The following is a 21,634-nucleotide window of genomic DNA, read 5'->3' on the forward strand; positions in this document are numbered from 1 at the left end:
CTGCCATGGTAACGGCAATAAGCTGAGGTATTTAAAAGTGCTTGTTTTGCTTACCAGAAAATCTGCTCATGCACTGTATGCATAGCTTGCAGCGCTAAATTAAATGCTGAGTGTTAAATAATAAAATAATATGTTAAAAAGTGTGCTCTTATCATTCTGTGGACAAAATGAACTTCGCCCCGATCGGGAGTTGTATTATGCACATGCAGCTCATCTGTTTTCAATGCAGGTTAACCGCGAGCTTCGTCATCTTCCACTCATTAAACTATGACAGGTCCTTTACTGCAAAAAGACCGTCACTGCGACACTTGCAAAGTGATGAAACTATGGCGCTATGTGCTTTTTAAAACCATTTTCATAGGTTTCACGTTATATTGTGGGCTCGGAAAATATGTAAATGCGCATGCCCAGTAGCCGCAGCTGTATCCCTTCTAACCTTAACCACAAATCAGACAGGAGTAGATTAACTTCGGTGGACTTAAAATGGTGTTCCGTGGTTGAAATTAAACACCTTCTGATGTTTATTCATGTTCATTTCGTGCATTAAGGAAATATGAAAAGACGATCGGTTCACGTGTTTGAACTGAGGCAATTCAGTGATCTGTCACAACACATTGAAGAGCCACAAAAAGGTATTTATTGTTTGGATTTCTTTAAAAATGACTCGATTTAAAAGCTGAGAGTCCTGAGACCTTGTTTCATATCAGCAGTAACCTGCTCTGTCTCCTCTGTCGGTGTCAGTTTCTACTCTGTGATGTGTTTTTCACTGCGTGAGATAGAGTGGTGTGAGTGTTTGTCAGTCATGGCAACAGTAACTATTGGTGGTTAATCAAAAATATAGCAGCCAAAAGCCTGTGAAAGACGCTATGTGCAAAAATATAAGCCTTTTCTTTAAGCGAAGTTGCTGCTGTTTTTCTTCCGGTGACCTCAACCCATGCCTTGCTCTTTCATTGGCTGTAGCTTGTCACCGACCACACCTGACATCACGTGATGTCGAGTCGGCCGACCGGTGTTCTGAAATATTCGGTGTCTGAGATTTTCGGTGACGCTGGGCGGAGCAAACATGAATATTCATGAGTTTCCTGTTGCGCGTTAAAGCGCTACTGAAAATATCAGCGCACTCTAGAATCATCACAGCACAGAAAGTTTGACGTTATGTAAATATGTTTCAGTGTCAGTGGCGATCTACAGTGATCTTTTTTTTTTTTTTTTTTTTAGCTTTTGAAGTTTTGTTCATATGAGCACAATATTGTATATTGTATATGTTATGTTTGATTTCATGATTACAGCAATTCATTTGCCTTCCTGTCATTAGGATATGCCATTAACATGTGTTATAAACCCTTTCCAGGGTCTTTTAAAGTTTTGTTTGATAACTTGATAACAAATATCTAAGGTGGCATAAAGATCTAATACAAAATTTAGTTTTGCTTGCTCAGCTGGTAAATAACAGATTGTAGTACTAGCGAAAATCATTTCACATGATTTAAGTAGCTAAAGTAACATACCACATATTAATTTGCACAGTTACTACTATAAAGAAATGAAGTTATAATGCTGAATACATTAAAGCCATTCAATGATTTGGTGTTAAGTTTTATGACCAAATGTGTATGTGGACCAGACATAATGGGGGGGGGGCTTCAGTGCCTTGATCTGTTAGGAGTCTTTTAGGGGCACCAAATTTGTAGAACAATTTTTCTATGCAGGCTGTTACCTCCTCTGCACTTTTGGTTTTCAGTGGGAAAGCCTCACACCACTTTGTGAAGTAATCTACCATCACACAGGTATACTAGCCTTCTTTCGTTGGTGTGAGCTTTCCCACTAAATCCATCCCCACAATATCCCAATGCTGTGTCACCTAATAAGCATTCATGTTTACTATATAAAATAGCTGTAACAAAAATATTCCTTGTGTTTTTCATAAAAACATGAATTACCACGATAGGGGTATATTCTGTTGGGTTCTTCAGAGAAGCACTTGTCTTTTTTGACAAGCAGCACAGTGTTTGACCTAAAATCAAATCAGTTTTGATGGAATAATAGATGTATGAAACTTACATTTCATTGCTGGTTATACTCTCTATAATTGTGTATGCGACGAATAAAAATCTGGAATCTGGAATCATGAACGAAAACATGACGAAGGATTCACATATTAAACTCACCCATTTTTTTTATGTCCACAGACATACCAGGCCAATAAAAGCACTTGTTTATAGCATCCAGGGTTTTTTAATGCCACAGTGAGCACCTATTGGGCTGCTGTGGAGCTCTTCAAAAATTTCTTGGGCACTTTTTTTCGTGCTGACCACTTTTGCCAAAGTATCTTCTTTTTTTATATAATAAAAAATGGGGTGGTGATGGCGCAGTGGATAAGACATGCCTTTGGTGTGAGAGACCCGGGTTCGAAACCACTGTGAGACACCAATGTGTCCCTGAGCAAGACACTTAACCCCCTAGTTGCTCCAGAGGCGTGCGACCTCTGACATATATAGCAATTGTAAGTTGTTTTGGATAAAAGCGTCAGCTAAATTAATAAATGTAATGTAAATGTAATACAAAGCTTCATGTGTTTGTGTGTTCACTGCTGTGTGTGTTCACGGTGTGTGTGTGCTCACTGCTGTGTGTGTGTGTTCACTGCTGTGTGTGTTCACGGTGTGTGTGTGCTCACTGCTGTGTGTGTGTGTTCACTGCTGTGTGTGTTCACGGTGTGTGTGTGCTCACTGCTGTGTGTGTGTGTTCACTGCTGTGTGTGTGCACGTTAGATGGGTTAAATGCAGAGCACGAATTCCGAGTATGTGTCACCATACTTGGCTGAATGTCACTTCACTCACTTAAATTTGTCTTGTCTGGAAAGACCCTGAGGTATCTTTCCAAATCTTTTAAAGTCTGTCAGTGCTTTGAATTTAGCCTCATCCATCTTCAACGCAGCAGTGCAAAATCTAATAAATGAGTCTTATATATAATTGATCATTACATGTAATTGTGCATCACTGGTCTCTGTCATCTAGCCATTCAGTCAATAGAATAGAATAGAATAGAATAGAATAGAATAGAATAGAATAGCATAGAATAGAAATGGGGGGGGGGGGGGGTAGAAAAGGCTTAGGTTATATCGTCTTCCCTATACACACATTTGCGATTAAAACTAGCACCAAAATAACCTGCTGTCTTTATTGTATTCATAAATGCTAAATAGCCACATAAACAGTTTATGTTTTATCATCACACCATGTCTCTAACCAATTGAAACACTGTGTTAAGAATGTTTATATTATAATTTAAATATATTACAAAAACATGAATTTATTACTAAAGCTGTGTTGATGTTATATAAGCTACCAACTGAGCAAACAAAAATAATCACCCCAGAATGATCACAACTGAAACTGTCAACACAGCAAAGATACATTTATATCAGTTATTAACAGTTTTAAAGATTGTTAAAATAAATTAGGTACAGAAACAAAAATGTATGTTGGCTCAGTAAGTTGGAGTGTATCCTCAGGCACATCAACAAATTAATAGCTGTAATAATTAAACATACGACACAATCTACAAACTATTGTGCCAACATTAACAGTAGCCTAAATACCTGCTGAACTTCACACTTCGAAGCATTTCTTATTCTGAAAACAGTCAATATTTTCAGTAGCGCTTTAACGCGAAACAGGAAACTCATGAATATTCATGTTTGCTCCGCCCAGCGTCGCCGAAAATCTCAGACACCGAATATTTCAGAACACCGGTTCAGATATTTGGCATGCTAGATATTTATTTGGCGTCGGCGAGGTGTCGGCGACGCGTCAGCGAGCGTCTTTGATGCATGTGTGTAGTTCACACATAATGATCGCGAAGCGCCGATCACCCGCAGATTTTCCCCCGATTACAGCCCGACCTGTCGGCGAGCTCGTTAATTTGCAAATCGGGTTTAAAATCCTGTAGTGTGAACTAGCCTTAAGTGCAGAAATTAAGCAAATAAACACTTCTGCATTTTTCTTTTGCTAAAGCTGATTTTATGTTAGACAAATAGTCCGATTGTTAATTGTATCATCCCAGCTCATGCTAAGCTAACACATTTCTGCATTTACTGTAATGTGCACCGTCCAAAGTATATTCATAAAAACTACTGTAATGAAATTATTAGTCTCGTGTACTTATAGAGTACAGTTTCATGACTGTCTCACACAAAATGCACTTTACAATAATGAAAAATGATCAGTTTTACTTTTATATGAATTCTAAATCATGTTTTAATATGTTTTTGTCTTGCTTTACAGAAGTAGCTATTATTGACCAGCATACTAAAGCACATATAAAGTAATTGGTTATTATTTTAACTGTAGTGTGTTATTTTGATATTATATGATAAATATATTTAAATATGTGGCATATAAGTTTCACCAGAAATGACATTAAAGTATATTTAAGTTTGCCATAAATGCTTGTCAGTATATTCAGCAGTGCACTTTAACCATATTTCAATATTATTTACTATTATTAATAATAATTATGAAATTGCATATATAAATGCACATAATTGGGTCACATTTACACTATATTTTCATTTATTTGTAAATAACATGCAACTAAATGTCCAAAAACATTACAATCAGTTTGCACTTATGTTCTTTTACAGCATATAACTGGATATTTTGTGTTAAATTCATGAAATAGCATTTAGTTGGTAGTTACTGTTCATGTCAGTATTTATATGTTAATGAGGGACACAAAAGGCACCTGTGTTGTATAATGACCAAGAAGAACCGGTTATTAAGTTATCGATGGTTTCAAATTTGTTGTCGAACTTGAAGCTATATCGGTTCCCTTTGTCTGTAACTTCCTACTCTTTTATCCTGGAAATCACAATCATTCAATTCAATAACATTTGATGCATATCCAAAGGAAATGAACAGTGTGTCACAGGAGGCACAAAAGAAGTTTGCATCCCACTCACAATGGATTTTCTCTTCATTACTGATGCACAATCCTACCTTCACATGCACGCCATGATGAAAACAATCAAATCTAGTTGACAAATTAGGCCTGTTTATTTCATTCAAACCCACTGACGTGACATGAGACAGGATAAACAACACTTTACAAGTGTACAAAAACAATATTTACTTCACACTAACCATTTGTACACAAAAATGTGATCATAGAGAATGATAGGGAAAGTTGCTATATTAAACATTTTAAACCTTTTGAATCAGGGCTGCAGGTCCTGATGATTTGTTGGCAAGTTCCTTTATAAGTATATGTGCATCACTCTTCAGTGTCCTCCTCACTTTCATCACTCAGAGGGAATTCCCTGTACCCACGCTGTGTATTGTAGCTCTTCACATGCATCGGACACTCCTGATTTATAATAGCCTTGAGAAACAAGTGTCAGGTGTCATTAGGAAGCATTTGTAAACGTACTGATACAGACATCCTTGCATAGTCACATTTGTGTTTCTCACCATCTTCTCCTCCCGAACAGCAGGATTTTTGAGGAAGAAGCAAAGGGGTGCATACAGGATGTTGATAATGCCAATGATCACCATGAGATTGGGGAAGCCTATGGCTGTTACTATGGCCCCTCCAGTCGATGGACCTGCAGAAGGAACGTACCAAGAAGGAAGAGTCAGTTTGGCACCTGGAGCACTTAGGGTGAGCAAACACCAAGTTTCGACCAGAAAATAGATCTAAATTGTGACAGAATAAGAATAAATTGTACAAAACATGTCTAATAGTAAAAATGTATTCCAATGAAAGGCAAGTACCAATAGCAAATCCCAAGCAGAGGGCAACATCAGCAATAGCGTACACACTTCCGTAGACAGACACATGGCGAATATCCACTAGGTAACCCATTATAGCCATCATAGATGAATCAACCATTCCTACAAGCACAAATAATTAGAGTTGCACATTTCATACAATATGTTAGAGTTATTTTAAATGCATAGCTTAGTTTACTACAAAATGTAAATTCCGTCTTTGTTTACTCTTTCATTCTTCTGCAGAACACAACAGAAGATATTTTTTTTTATTTAGATTTTGCTACAGTGAAAGGCAATGGGGGTCTAAAAAATAAAAACTGAGAAACATTTTAAAAAACTTTGGAAAAAACATGAGGGTGACTAAATGTTTTTGTGGGAACTTTCTCTTAAATATTGCATGAGAAATAAATGAATAATATTCACCAATAGCAAATCCCAACCCTCCATTGGGACCAATAAGCCCATAGATGTCTTTGGCAAAGGGAACCTACAACAAATTCACATGTTACAATCACCGCAGTCCTTTTATTTATACACTCTACCATTCAAAAGTTTGGTAAGATTTATTAAGATTTTTTAAATAAGTCTCTTGTGCTCACCAAGACTATTATTTGATGAAAAATAAAGTAAAAACAGCAATATTGTGAAATATTATTACAATGTTAAATAACTCTTTTCTATTTGAAAATATTTTAAAATGTAATATATTCCTGTGAAGCAAAGCTGAATTTTCAGCATCATTAATTCTGTCTTCAGTGTCACACGATCCTTCAGAAATCATTCTAATTCTGTGCATTTTTTATTATCATTATCAAAAATATTTTTTTATAATATGTTTGTGGAAACCATGATACATGGTCAGGATACTTTGATGAATAGAAAGTTCAAAAGAATAGCATTTATTTGAAATAGAAATCTTTGGTAACATTATAAGTGCTTTTGATCAATTTAATGCATCCTTGATTAATAAAATAAATTTCTCTAAAAGAAAAAAAATCTTAATGACTTTTGAACCACAGTGTATTTGTTTTGTACATAGTTCATGCATGCATGAGCAAAGTGTAATGAAACATGATTTAATATGTGAAACTCACACAGAGCAGACTGATGCCAACTATAAGCATGCCGATCATGGAACACAACCACCTACATCAGAGAAGCATTTCTAAATGATGCAGCTCTTATCTCTGTAGACAGAGCTTTTTCCACCAAAATGACTTATACATGTGCATTTTAATTCATTTATTTTGGGACATGCAAGAAAATGTATTACCTTCCCATTTTATTGGCCAGTACTCCAAACAGATTGGTCCCAATGAGGTAAGAAACACTGGCTGGTAGGAAAGCCATACCTGCAATATCAGTAGCCATGATTAGCTCAGTCAACAGAACCACAGAAAAGATAAGCCAATAAAACACAGTCATTATGTTTAACAGGGTCATAGGAGCCATCAGGGACCTCTTAGCTCTTCCAACTCATCAGTTGACTGAACTATATAGAAAAACCACAGATCGTCTCAAGAAGCCACATGTTTCACTTAGTCCTCCCTGAGGAGGTATCTAATGACAAAATGGTTCTTTTAAGCAAACTACTTTAACGTTACATTTGCGTGAGAGAGGAAACAAATAGGAATGAAATAAAATTACCTAAATAAACAGGAAGTGAATTTGTTTCAATCACATTTTAATGACTTGGAATAACAGAGTTTCTTACCAAGCTGCCATTTTGGCGAGCACATTGTTTGCATCATCCAGATGGGAAGAGTGGGCTCTAAAATAGCCACCCCCATGTTTGCAAAGCACAACGACCCTGTAATTATATACAGGAACCATAATCTTACTCATCATTCACTCAGCACAGCTCCTCATTCGCTTCATTTACAAATCGTTTTAGCTGTTCACATCAAAACATTCGGCCGTGATTATATGGAGGCATACGTGTAATTACAGAAACTGCTACTACACCTCCACGACAACTTTTTAAACTGGTTTAACTGTGGGCAGTATTTGAGGATGTATTTGATTTTATTTTATTTACACACACACCTGCACTAATGAGTATGTAGGGATCCTTCAGCAGGGTGAGTAACGGTGTTCCTTCCACGCTCTGAACAGAAGACGCAGAACAATCACTCCCGCTTCTTACAGTAACACTAACGCACACATTTCTTATCTTTTATCAACTTTCAGATCTCGCATTAACTATTGAATGAACTACTCACCCCTGGAGATATTTTTGAGGGCTGAAGGATGCAGAGCTGGAGGGCTGGTGTTGAAATTGGGTATTGAAAACAGTTGGATCAGTTAGAGATGTAACTTTATGAATTTAAAAAGGCAAATTTATGAGTTTTACTAATATCTTACCTCCATCAAACACAGCCAAGAAGGCAAGGACGAGGAAGGGAGAGGTTTTACCAACAAACTCATACATGACACTGCCAAATGGCGCTCCAACTGAAAAGAGTACATTTTGCAGTGTTCAAAATGGTCATTTGTGGCACACATTTGGTTAATTTCATTTAGGTATTGCTAGTGATTTCCAGTTGTTGATGTTACTTTACATTTTTAACTTATATCGTAATGTAAAGCACATTAGAGGACAAATATAATACTATATTAACGTACTGAGCACTCCCATGGCAAGTCCTCCCAATGCGATCCCCATGGCAATTCCTCTCTCATTGTCATCTGTGTACACACTTGCTAACATTCCCAGACCTACACAATTACACAGTCATTTTTATTATATTTCTAAAACATTTGCAGTCACTAAGGTTTTTAGAGAGAAATTAATACTTTTATTCAACAAGGATGCATTAAATTGATCAAAAGTTACAGTAAAGACTTTTATAATGTTACAATAAATGATGATCTTTTGAACTTTTTACTAGTTAAACAATCCTGAAAAAGGTACAGCATGCACAACTGTTTTCCAATAAGAAGAAATGTTTTTGAACACCAAATCAGCATGTTAGAATGATTTCTGAAGGATTATGTAATCTACCCTGAGTAATCATGCTTAAAATTCAGCTTTGCATTACAGGAATGAAAACCATTTTAAAATATATTAAGACAGAAAACATTTAAAATTGTAGGCCTAATAATATTTCACACAGTTCCTGTTTTTACTGTATGTTTGATCAAGTGAGAGACTTCCTTCAAAAACATTTTAATAATGGCATTTCAATCACACATCCAATATTTGGTTAATTATATCAAGCGTGTTAAATCACTCATATTATACCTGCCACAGAGGAAAAGGATGATCCAATTCCCTGCAATGAGCGGGCGAAAAACAGCAGGGCGTATGTCCCTGAGAAGGCAAACACTGCAGAGAAAGCATTCAAAGTCAGCGTCCACCTCATTTCACTTGTAGTTTGCACTAGCCATATAAAGTGAAACCATATAAAACACATCAACAAGCATAAATATATTGAATATATCTCACTCAGTGCTCACAGTAGTGTATTCAAACAACTTTACAAGCAATAATTTTCATATTGTTGCTCGGTCGTTGTTAATCCTACACAATCATTTTCATATTCAAAAGTCAATGTTTGATTATATTTTGTTGACGTTTAGCATGATAAACACTGAGTCACCACTTGGTTTCCCTGCTGAAAAAATTAGGTTTGTTTTAAAGCATAGGTAGCTGGTTTGAACTGGTTTAAGCTGGTTATAAACTGGTCCTGAGCAGGAGCTAACCAGCTTAGGACCAGCACATGACCAGCTTAAACCAGTTCAAACCAGCTACCATGCTTTAAAACAAAACTAACCAGCATTTGCTGTTTCTTTCAACAGGGTTTCAATGTAAAATCTGGGTCCTCAAGCAAAAAGAGCTGAGAACCAACATCCTGTTCTCATTCAAAATCATGTCCTCCTCAGTTTCTTCATCATAAACACAGCATATTCATATGCACAATTATCAAATTTTAACCAAACATTTGATATGCATTTTGTAGTTTAATATACATTGACTCATTGCCATGATTAAATTGATAGTTCACCCAAAAATAAATATTCTGTTATCATTTACTCACCCTAAAGTTCCAAATCTGTACAGTCTTCTATTGAACACAAAAGATATTTTGAAGAATATTGGTAACCAAACCAGGATAACCAAAAGTCATTTGGGGACCAGAAACTGTTTGGGTATCCTATCTTATTTTATGTTCAGCAGAATGAAATTTACAGGTTTGCAAAAACTTGAGTAAATGATGGCAGAATTTTAATTTTTGAGTGTATTGTCCCGTTAACCCCTGTTCACAATAAGATCAATAACATGCATTTAGAAAATGGAGTGGATGAATTTCCATTTCATGCAGAGTTTAATTGTCATAATAAAGTAGATGACACACATTCTAAAGCAATTAATAGGATTTCTAATGAAAAGAGTTCTCATTAAAAGATTTTTCAGCCATTGGAATTTGGCTGGATAATGAGCAAACTGAACTATTCATGATCCCGGCCCTGAGAACAACTGTACAAACAGTCAGTATTTATGGCTTGCATCATATAACATGACTTACTTATTGTGGAGGCAAACATGATGACAAACCCAGCAAACATCGGTATGTGATATCCAATCCTATAAAACAGGCACGCATCAGAAATTTGAATTAGATCATTCAGCCCTCTATTGTCATTATTTAGGCTACTAACTTCAGCTAAATAAGTCATTTTAGATAATCTGCTCAAAGCGTTTATGTACCTGTTAGTCAGTGGGCCCACAAATGGGTTGACCATGAGCTGGACCAGGGCTTTGGAGGCAAACAACAGCCCAACCCTCACATTCTCCTCTTCCAAAAACTTACTGTCCTCTTTACACCTGTGTCGCTCAGCAGAGCTGCTGTTGAGCCCTGAACTTCCATTCGCACCAGAGGAGATGGTGAGATTGGCAGTGCTGAAGGTGTAGGTGCTGTTGTCGTACAGAGAGAAAATGGAGCTGTAGGTGGGCTGATCCTCAGAGGGGGTGGCAGAAGGGAGCTCTTGTGTGTGGTACTCTGTGGCATACAGGAAGGTTGGGATGATGGGAACTGGAGAGAATGAGAGGTGATGTGAGGATGGGAAGAGGAAGAGCCAGTATCGGTGTGCGTGTTTGCGAATAACCCTTCCCCTCCATCTGCTGTGGACTGTATTAGACAGAGGTCAGAGCAGATGCAAGCAGATAAATGTCATGGGCATGATGAGAGCAGAGTCGCTTGTCCAGCATAATGCTTGACATTCCCTCTCATGTTTGGATTTCTGTATAATGTTTTTGCCTATACAGAGTGGACGCAAAAGCAAACCAGTGATGCACATGGCTAACAGTATGTGGACATCTTATTGTAATCAACAAGTATGGCTAGATCAACTATACAAACAGGTACTTACATTCACACTCACTGGCCACTTGATTAGGTACAACTGTTCGTTAATGCAAATATCTAATAAACCAATCACATTGCAGCAACTCAATGCATTTAGGCGTGTAGACATGGTTGAGACAATCTGATGGTTGAGACGACCGAGGATCAGAATGGGGAAGAAAGGTGATTTAAGTGACTTTGAAGGTGAATGGTTGTTGGTGCCAGACGGGCTGGTCTGAGTAGCCTATTTCAGAAACTGCTGGTCTACTGAGATTTCAATGCGCAACCATCTCCAGGATTTACAGAGAATGGTCCAAAAAAGAGTGAGCGGCAGTTCTGTGGGTGAAAATGCTTTGTTGATGGCAGATGTCAGAGTAGAATAGCTAGACTGGTTCTGAGCTAATACAAAGGCAACAGTAACGCAAATAACCACTCATTTCAACCAAGGTTTGCTGAAGAGCATCTCTGAACACACAATAGACGGGATACAACAGCTGAAGGCCACATCGGGTACCACTGCTGTCAACTGAGACTACGATTCACACAAGCTCACCAAAATACAACAGAAGATTGAAAAAGGGTTGCCTGGTCTGTTGATTTCTGCTGTAACATTTGAATGGTAGGGTCAGAATTTGGCATGAACAACATGAAAGTATGGATCCACCCTGCCTTGTATCAGCGGTTCAGGTTGCTGTTGGTGGTGTAATGGTGTGGGATATTTTCTTGACACACTATGGGCCCCTTGATACAAACTAAGTATTGTTTAAACATGAGCTGGTTTATGCTGGTCATAAGCAACTAGTTCCTGCTCAGGATAAGCATAACCAGCTTAGGACCAGCATAAACCAGCTCATGACCCACTGAGGACCAGCTTAAACCAGCTCATGACCCACTAAGGACCAGCTTAAACCAGCTCAAACAAGCTGTCATGCTTCAAAACATACTTAACCAGCATATGCTGTTTTTTTTTTCAACAGGGTGTACGTATAGGCTACAATTATCCATATTCCTAGTAAAAAAACTTATAATTTGTTTAGGATGGCTGCCACAGGAGCTACTGAAACAGTTCTACTCCACCATCATTGAATCCGTCCTCTGCACTTCAATAACTGTCTGGTTCAGCTCAGCTACCAAATCTGACCTCAGAAGACTACGGAGGGTAGTCCGGACTGCTGAGCGAATCATTGGTACAACCCTCCCCACTCTCCAAGAACAGTACTTATCCAGAGTGACCAAAAGGGCTGGTAAAATCACTCTGGACCCCTCACATCCAGCACACTCCCTCTTTGAATTGTTGCCGTGTGGTCGACACTACAGAGCACTGTGCACCAGAACAGCCAGACACAGAAACAGTTTCTTCCCTCAGGCAATACATCTCATGAACACTTGACATTAAATGTGGAACACACACTATTTATACACTTATTTATCTAACACACATTCTTCTACATTTCAATTTGCACATAATATACCTGTACATACAACTGTCTATTGTTATATACCTGTACATACAATTGTCAGTTTGTATATTTTTATTCCTTATTTACGTGTTCTATTTTTTAATTCTTCTTTTTATTATCTGTGTTTTTTGTTCTGTCACTGTCATTCTGTTTCACTGTGGAAGCTTCTGTCATGAAAAAATATTCCTCGTATGTGTAAACATACCTGGCAATAAAAGCTCATTCTGATTCTGATTCTGATTTACTTACCCACAACTGTTAGCAGCATGTTATCCAGCAGCAGGGCCACACACACAATGACAAGCACCAGACGAGGAGAGCCCCTGCTCTCTCTGATCCAGTCCATAGGGTTCAGCATAGCCATGATCCACCTCTGTCACTGGCCACACAGTCATGGGTCAGATTATCACAGTATGTATTTTCACGTTTGTTAAGTATTATACACTTACATTTGATGATCTTATATTAATTGAGAGACTATATGGAAAATTTGTTGACTATAACAGGTAACATGTCTAAAGACTCCAGTGCCACATGATCCTTCAGAAATCATATGCTGATTCGCTGCTTAGTAAACGTTTATTATTATTATTATCAACGTTGAAGATGTTGGAAACCATGATACATATCTCATATATTGTATAGTTATCTAAGTCACATAAAGTCATATTTATTTATACAGCACTTGATACAATACAGAGTGTTTCAAAATACTGTAGCTTCATAGTATTTAACAGGAAAATAACAGAATCTGATGCAAACTTCAAAAATGAGACCGATCCAATTTTGGTTTTGGATTCTAGAGGCCTACTCCATTGCATCCTATCACGTGGAGTATGACCGAGGGCCTAAATCTTAGAAAATGTGCAAATATGTACAAATTTGATTCATATATTTATAATAATAATTTAAAAACTATTTTAACCTGCTTTAAATGTTTTTTTGACTCAAATTTGACACACAGACGGAACATTTTTTACATGGAGCGGTTACTGTAGACTGCATTCATTGTGTTTGCTTAGATGTTAGATCGTCAGTTGTTAGTTTGAGGTTTGGTCGTTAGTTTGTGTACACAAGCCTGGCACCAAGAAGTGGTATTAACAGTCTCTTTTCCAAAATCTGGTTAGAAATTACCCAAAGAATCTAAACAGAAGAAGAGTCGTCAGATGTTAAACATCTTCAGATTTTAAATGCTCTTATTGGAACCATTTAGACAAAAAAAGTTATTCTATGGCATTGTGAAACACCTTTAATTTTTAAGAGTGTACTCAGGCCCCTATGCAGTCTTCTGGGATGTGTAAAAGGGCTTGAGGACAGGTTTGTTCTAGACAAGCTCTTTGTTCCAGGGCAGGAATTACGTGCTGTGTGATTGAGTTTCAACAATATGATTACATCTTCTGTAGGGCACATGAGGAACAGCCTCAGTGTTTCAGAACGCTCCTTTTATCTTTGACTGTCAATGTCTTATCAATTTAGTTTGTGAAAAAGAGCAGCATTTTGTGTTTTTGAATTGAATCGTTGTATTGATTTGCACTTTTCAAAAGTTAAATGTGTATAGGCTACATTTAATTTTATTTTAAGAAATGCAATGCTGTTATTTAGCAAGGGTGCATCAATTGATCCAAAAGGACAGTAAAGGCTTTATAATTTTGCATATAGAGACACAATTATTGAGTAGCACAGCACATTGATAAGAATAATAAATGATTCTTGAGGAGCAAATCAGCATACTATTCTGAGGGACACTGAAGACGTAATGATGCTGAAAATTCAGCTTTGCATCACAGGAATAAATTACATTTTAAATGATAAAACAGTTGTTTTTAACCTGTAATACTATTTTACAATCTGACTGTTTTTAGTGTATTTTTGGTCAAATAAATGCAGCATTGGTAATCACATGACTCAGAAAAGAAAACTTTTGATGATAGATGAATTCAGAATAATTAATTTAGTCTTAATTCATGCAGATGAGTAGTGTTCTGCTTTTCAGTTCCTTTCAACAATTCAATGCAAATTGTGTAGTATTTCCTCTCTGTTCCTGTCCCATCATGTTATAAGCACATAAAATAAGAACCGGTCCACAAGTCAAACACCTGTGTCAATACTTGCATGTGTGCAACATTAGTTAACTCCCTGTTCTCTTGACCAGCTACCACTTAACCTGACTACATCATCATTTTGTATTCCCAAACTTTCAATACTTCTTAAATAGAGGGTTTTCTGTACGGTTTTAATCTTTACCTATTAACCTGTTAGTATTTTGGAAACCACTAATCTCGTATTTGGAAACAAGGCTCCATAATATTTAATAATAAAACAAGAAAAACCATCATAAAACACAATTGTCTGACATCATGAAACAATTTGTAGTCCTTAATCAGTCTCTCGATCAAGACATTATATGAAAGTGATTAATGAATCTAATTATTGCCTTTTAAGTATATGTAAAAGAAATATCTTAAACAATACTTTTAAAGTTAGTCTTACCTTAGGATGCATTGTCTTCTTCAGTGCGCGAGTGTATGTCCAGTGCAGGTGTGTGTGATGCAGGGGTGACTTGTTGGACTGTGAGTGTTGCTGAAGGGAGGGAGGTGTCTGTGTCCACCGCCGCCTGCATGTGATCTATTGAGGGGTCTTTGGAGGAAATATACAGACATGCACATGTACACGCACACACACAAACACTGCGTCATAGCAAGAGTAATTGTGTGCATCTGCTGCTCTTTATTGGGTAGGTGAATGACCTGCAGGCTTCTTGTCATCACAATGAGCCTTTATCTGTGATCTCTCATCCAGACTCAACACACACAATCAGCAGCCGCTGCTACTTTTCACTTGTGAATACTGCTCAGTCAGTGACCCAATCGCTGCACTATGAAACCAATGGTGATTGTTCATTATGTGCTATGCTAAAGTCTTCACAATAATATCAAAACTCTGTATACGAGAGCAATAGAGTAACAACACATTTCTGTTACCTGTGATCATATGGCTCTGTTTTCTGCCTGTGTCAGTTTCATTTCCTGTGTAATGTTAATCCATTCAGGCACTGAACATCTATGGAAAATGTTAAATGACTCAACAGATTTCACCTTTGCCCTGTGCCATCTCTGGTAATTCAAATATCCCAACACACACACACACACACACATACAATAACCTCATATAATTACTCAGGCTTTCAGGTAAAATTCTAAATATGATGAACTATATATGATTACTTAAAATAAAATTTAGATTAACTGAAATAAAATATAAAAGCATAACATATAAATGTTGAATAAAAGTAAATGAAAACTTAAGAGCTATATAGACAAAAAAAACACAAGAAAACTGGAAAAAGACAACAAAACTGCTAAAACTTTAAAATACAAATGAAAACATAAAACTGTAAAAATCTAATTAAAAGTATCAACAACAAAATCAAAATCATAGCAATCTGATGGTACTAAAATAACACTGGGTTTGGAGTACATGACTGGCTTTTGTAAATCAGCCTGAGGGTTTGAAGACTGGTGGGTGATCTTCCATCACCTGCCCTCTGTTCAGCACACACACACACACACACACACACACACACACACAGTTCAACACACAGTTCAACACACACACACACAGTTCAACACACAGTTCAACACACACACACACACACACACACACAGTTCAACACACACACACACACACACACACACACACAGTTCAACACACACACACACACACACACACAGTTCAACACACAGTTCAACACACACACACACAGTTCAACACACAGTTCAACACACACACACACACACACACACACAGTTCAACACACACACACACACACACACACACACACAGTTCAACACACAGTTCAGCACACACACACACACACACACACACACACACACACACACACACACAGTTCAACACAGTTCAACACACACACACACACACACACACAGTTCAACACACAGTTCAACACACACACACACACACACACACAGAGAGAGAGAGAGAAAACACAATCAGTTCTGACAGGAATAATTTCATTTAATTAGGGAAATTGTATTGTTGGTATAAATTGGAACCCTTCTGTAGGAATATAGGTGACATTTCTGGAGAAGTAAAAAACAAACAAAAAAACAAACAAACATGTAAAATAATTCACACAGCTGACAGTTGACATTAGATAAAAATCAACTTATAGGAAATTTAGTGTGAGCAATGTTTTATAATATTAAATAGCAAACATTTACAATGTCAAGTTTGGTACAGAGGCTCAAATAAACAGGCTACCCATAATCCCTTGCCCTTGAATAATGTGTGTTTTAGTAAAGCATTATAAAGACATATAATGTACATACTTTGTATTCAGAATTAATAACATTTAGAATATTTTGTTAAAAAAGTTAAATTTTGTTTCAAGTTACCATTCGAGTGATTAGTGTTCAGTTTGGTAAAGTAACTTTATATGAGCCTTTGGATTTAACTGATACTTAAACTTACATTTTTTTGGTCGAAAGCTCTGCCAAAATAATAATAAAAAAAAAACAGTAACACACCATATTAATATATATTAATATGCTTTTAAATTTGTTTGAGCTGATTGAACTCAACAGATTTTTTCATTAGTTGAGCATATTAAAATTGTCTTGAAGCTGGTTGCTTTAATTTGTGAGTTTTCTTAACAGATAGATAGATAGATAGATAGATAGATAGATAGATAGATAAAAAAAGCATGAATAAATGATGTTTGAGTTACATGTGCATTAATGATCCTATTGCACTACTTTGCCTTTCCAAGTTCTACAAGATTTCAAAGATCACAGGTCATGTGAAGCTGTATGTAAGAATTAGGCTATGACAAATTTAAACAACTAGTTGCTAATTGATCATTTGCTAAACAATAAATCTGTAGTTGACACGACAAGAATGTTTAGGCTGAACAAGACATTTTTATTTAATGGCTAAACATTCACATTGGTTAAACAAAGTAGTCACTGTTATTATCTGCCTCCCAGCCCGGTGAGAAACGTGGATTTTGAGTTTCCCCCCCTAAGCCAGCGTTCAAGGTGCAGATAATCACCTGTTCCGTTCCAGGAAGCAACTTACATCCGAATCTACTGATGCGGTTAACTGATGGCTGTCATTTAAAGGATGTCATATTTTTCATCATAACAAGTTTCAAAGGTGTTACATGTGTAAAGGGTCTATGAGGATTTACGTGCCATGAAAGGTGCAGCCAAGCTTTCATGTTTGTTATGCGTATGGGCCATAATTTGCCTTAATTACCACCGCAATGCACTACACACTTCCTACATGAGCTGAGACTATAAACATTGAAACACTCAGAAAGTAACCACTAATGAAAGACCCATTCTTTCTTTTTTCTTACCCCCCCCCCCCCCCCCCCCCCCCCCCCCCCCCCCCATGTTTAATTAGGGTAATTGCCGTAGGTCCATTAAAACACGGAGCAGGTTGCTCTTCCACACTAGAGCTCGGCGTCTTGCTCTTGCACAGCTTCATTGTGGCCGGGACAGTTTGGATACAACCATGCAGACAGTTTATGTCATGTTTTGGCTGTCTGTTGTTTCTGCTGTACAGTGCCTGGATTCCAACATTATCCGCTCCTCCAGAGAAATGACAAACTCTCAAGAGGTAAGAATTTATATTCTTAAACCTTAATTTAAATTTTTTGCTTTCGTATGCTTATGATGGAGCAATGTTACAAAGCTAAAGAACACACAAAGCCTATTGGTATTTATTATAATATAACATATTAATAAATATATTTGCATGCATGTGATTCACTACTTCTGTCTGTTTGACAATCTCTTCCAGTCAGTATTGCATCTACAGAGTGACACAGTTGTAAATTCCCATAATTCTGTTAGAAGAACCTCAGCTGTGCAGGGAATCAGAACAGCTTCACCTCCTGCGCAAGACTGCACTGCTGCACAAGTAAGATTTTGTTTGGTGAAGTTGCGTCCAACCGTGGTTTAATCTCAAACCTGCAATCCCAATTTTACTGAATATTTCAGGTGTCTTTATTCACATTGTTTTTCACAAGGCAACTGAATGCAAAGGCACAAAGAAGAAACAACGCAATGCTGCAAAGACAAAGGTTCAGTTGGATGTGCGAGGAAGTCAAAAAGGTAAGGATAGATAGTTTTATGGGTTTTTGGGTCTACCTTTGGTCAAGTGTTGCTATGTTAGTGAGTATTAGTAATTTTCCCTGTGCTGGCAAGGACAGACATTACTGAAAACATTAGCAACATACATTCTCTGTCTGCATGAGCTGTAAAAACTCTGCACAGGTGTAGCTTGCTATGTAAACAGCAGGATATTACAGTACAATAAGCACAGAGATTAAAATGACAAATTATCAAACTGTGAAGTCAAAATGAACCGTTCCTAAAAGTCAATTGATAAAGTAGGATAGCGTTGTGGCTGGTAATCAATTTTCATATTAAGTGTGGCATGTAATTTTAAGAAAAAAATTTAATTTATGAGGAAAAAAAGCATTTTGTCTTCAATCTAAGAATATAAATATATTGCATAGAATTTAAGTTGTTTCCTCAGGTTGTCACCATCTGTTACCACTATATTTTTCACCTTTTAATTAATTAGGCCTAACTACTCCATAAATAAAAAAATTTAAAAGCAGGCAAAATGACATCAACAATCTGAAAAGTGATTCTTATAAGCTTTCTTATGTTTTGTGTCAGAAGAGTTTTCATTTAGAAAATTGGAAAAAACTGCCCTTTTCTGAGGGCATTTTAAAATGTTTTAAACTTGGCTGGAACAGCAAAATGCAATTTGTTCACAGTTAAACACATTGTTTGCTTAACAGAATGTTTAAAATCTAAAACAAAAAAAGAAAAACTCAAGTTCTTCTAGGTTTGACTGCAGTGGTTCATTTTTAGTTTTACTCTCTGACCCTCACGGTGATTCTCCGCCCGCAGCGCCCGAGATGTCCCCGTGCGTGCGCTCGCGCGACTGCGAGGAGGGTCTGTGCTGCGCGCTCTACTTGACTGGGAGGAGATGTCAGCGCGTGCCCGCGCTGGGCGAGGTGTGCCTGCTACGGGGACGCGCTAAATTCCGCAGAAGACTGGAGCGCTGCGACTGCGACAAGAACCTGCTCTGCCGCGCGCAGCCCCAAAGCCCTCGCGGACAGGGCGTGTGTCACCCCGCCCCGAGGAGCTAACCACAGTCAAACAGGTCTGAGCGGAAAAACTAACGAGAAACATGACAAGACACGCCATCGTGGCGTATGGTTAAAGTATCTTTGAAGTAAGGATAACGAGGTTGTTCTAAATAAAGTTGTTTCTATAATTCTTTTGCTTCTAAAGCGTGTAGAAGTCTGATGATGACAGTGAGCATGGCTTTGGTTTTCTGTTTATGCACTTAAAGTTTGAGTTGAGCGCCCTCTGTCGGGTATTTTAACATAAGTTTTGTCTTCCTTTAACTCCTGAAGTCTATCAGCACCAGTAACCAGGCTTAAAAAGTGACGCAAAGTAACGTAACGCATTACTTTCCAGAAAAAAAGTAATTAGTTACCGTTTAAGGGAGTAACGCAATATTGTAATGCATTACTTTTAAAAGTAACTTTTCCCAACACTGATCAGTGCTCTGCACATGTTTCTGGCATCTGAGGCCAAATTCACGGTGAAGCACATCTGAACTGGCATAGGCGTCTTCATACCGTTTAATGCTGCTCATAATTGCATTTACACACCAATTACTGTGTATTTTATAGTAGGGGCTGAGGTGGGCAGACCTTAATTCTTTAGTCTGGCTTTTACGCAGCATTACATCTTCACACTGAATTTTGAGCTGGCACACAGCAGCATTATCTCTGATGTGCAAAGACACCCTGTTCAGGTCATGGCACACCCATCTAATAAGCTGAATTAAATATGAGATGTATAATGTGCAGTGTTATATGACCTCTTTGAGCAGGATTGAGTTCTTGTAAGCCCACACATCTAAGCAATTCCTACTGGATTGTAATAAATGTATTTCAGCATCATTCAACAGTGCAGTATTCTCTCTCATTGCTATTTGAATAACCAGAAAAACTTAGAACATTTTAAAGGTCCCTAATTAAACTTTAAATGGCATCTGAGTTTAAAAATGTACAATACACACAATTTTCATTTGTTTATCTGTAACCTTATTTAGAGCTCACGGGATCGATTTATTCAATAAAACCTGTCCAAAGCTATTAAATTTAAACATTACATTAATCTTAAATGTGACGCAATGACAAACATGCGTTTGCCTCACAGGCGCTGTAGTGATTGTGTTACATGTTCATTGAGATCACTATAATTTGGCACCAAATGTTGACACGGCTAAGATTACACATTTGCCAGCCGTCCTCTTAGCTGGTATCACAACCTGTAAAGATGGGAATAACATTACATTTAATAGATATAATCAAGTTACATCCTTAACGTCACCATGTTTCTTATATTTATGGAATATTACTGCACTAATTATGATTTATCTGTGCATTTTCTTAAAACATGCACCGGGGCAAGGGTGGCATAATAAGCCAAAAAACAGATATACAACACTCGCATTAAACAACTGCCACAAGTAGCCAAGTAAACAACAATGATCCAACAATCCGGTCAATCCCAAATGAGTGATACAAAGTTACATACTACATTACTTTCCTGGTTACAAAACTTTCACTTACGTAGACTAGAAAATTTACAGGCAAATTGTTGCATGTTCATATTATAAAGCTTAATCAAATGGTCCACCCAAAAACAAATTGGTCTCATTTTTCCATTCAATCATTTATCCAATTTTTTAAACAAAAATACTAAATTCCAAAACTTCTGAAATTGCAATAGCCTCGATTTAACAGATGAAGTTCCCTGGAGGGCAAGTCTGTTAACTCAAACTGCTCTGACTGGATTCACTGAGGGAGCTGAACTGCCTAGAGGATTAGTGAAGAAATTCAGACAGATTTATGAGCCAGATCAGCAAGTTCTCTGAAAAGATCAAAATCAAAGAGCTCACTGACTGTGACTTACGTTAACCTGAAGCAACAAAA

At 37.3% G+C, this 21,634-nt stretch overlaps 2 protein-coding genes across 2 annotated transcripts; one reads left to right on the plus strand and one right to left on the minus strand.

The window, feature by feature from the left end:
* Window positions 1-5,037: 5,037 nt before the first annotated feature.
* Window positions 5,038-15,201, minus strand: LOC306849464 (chromaffin granule amine transporter-like). The gene is made up of 16 exons (XM_079384503.1): window positions 15,070-15,201; window positions 12,829-12,958; window positions 10,483-10,807; window positions 10,301-10,359; window positions 9,016-9,099; window positions 8,397-8,489; window positions 8,136-8,225; window positions 7,994-8,037; window positions 7,818-7,878; window positions 7,486-7,581; window positions 7,045-7,123; window positions 6,866-6,917; window positions 6,195-6,258; window positions 5,772-5,891; window positions 5,469-5,602; window positions 5,038-5,379 (listed from the first exon to the last, which is right to left on the minus strand). Exons 2-16 carry the CDS (start codon window positions 12,941-12,943, stop codon window positions 5,272-5,274), a joined length of 1,524 nt encoding a protein of 507 aa, XP_079240629.1. The 5' UTR covers window positions 12,944-12,958; window positions 15,070-15,201; the 3' UTR covers window positions 5,038-5,271.
* A 2,916-nt stretch (window positions 15,202-18,117) lies between these two features.
* On the plus strand, window positions 18,118-20,595 carry LOC306848918 (uncharacterized protein; the record flags this gene model as incomplete). The annotated part of the gene is made up of 4 exons (XM_079383709.1): window positions 18,118-18,222; window positions 18,406-18,525; window positions 18,635-18,719; window positions 19,530-20,595. The coding sequence occupies 4 exons, from the start codon at window positions 18,118-18,120 to the stop codon at window positions 19,769-19,771; spliced, it is 552 nt and encodes a 183-aa protein (XP_079239835.1). The 3' UTR covers window positions 19,772-20,595.
* Window positions 20,596-21,634: the final 1,039 nt, after the last annotated feature.

Source organism: Barbus barbus (assembly GCF_936440315.1).
Source record: "Barbus barbus genome assembly, chromosome: 29".
NCBI classification, from domain to species: Eukaryota; Metazoa; Chordata; class Actinopteri; order Cypriniformes; family Cyprinidae; genus Barbus; species Barbus barbus.

Bases quoted from the DNA above. Each gene is read 5' to 3' on its own strand.
- LOC306849464 (XM_079384503.1), bottom strand. From the start codon at position 12,943: ATGGCTATGCTGAACCCTATGGACTGGATCAGAGAGAGCAGGGGCTCT. The intron at 8,226-8,396 runs GTACGTTAATAT...TACTCTTTTCAG, and splicing joins ACTTGCCATGGGAGTGCTCA to TTGGAGCGCCATTTGGCAGT. The intron at 7,582-7,817 runs GTGTGTGTGTAA...ATATAATTACAG, and splicing joins CTACATACTCATTAGTGCAG to GGTCGTTGTGCTTTGCAAAC.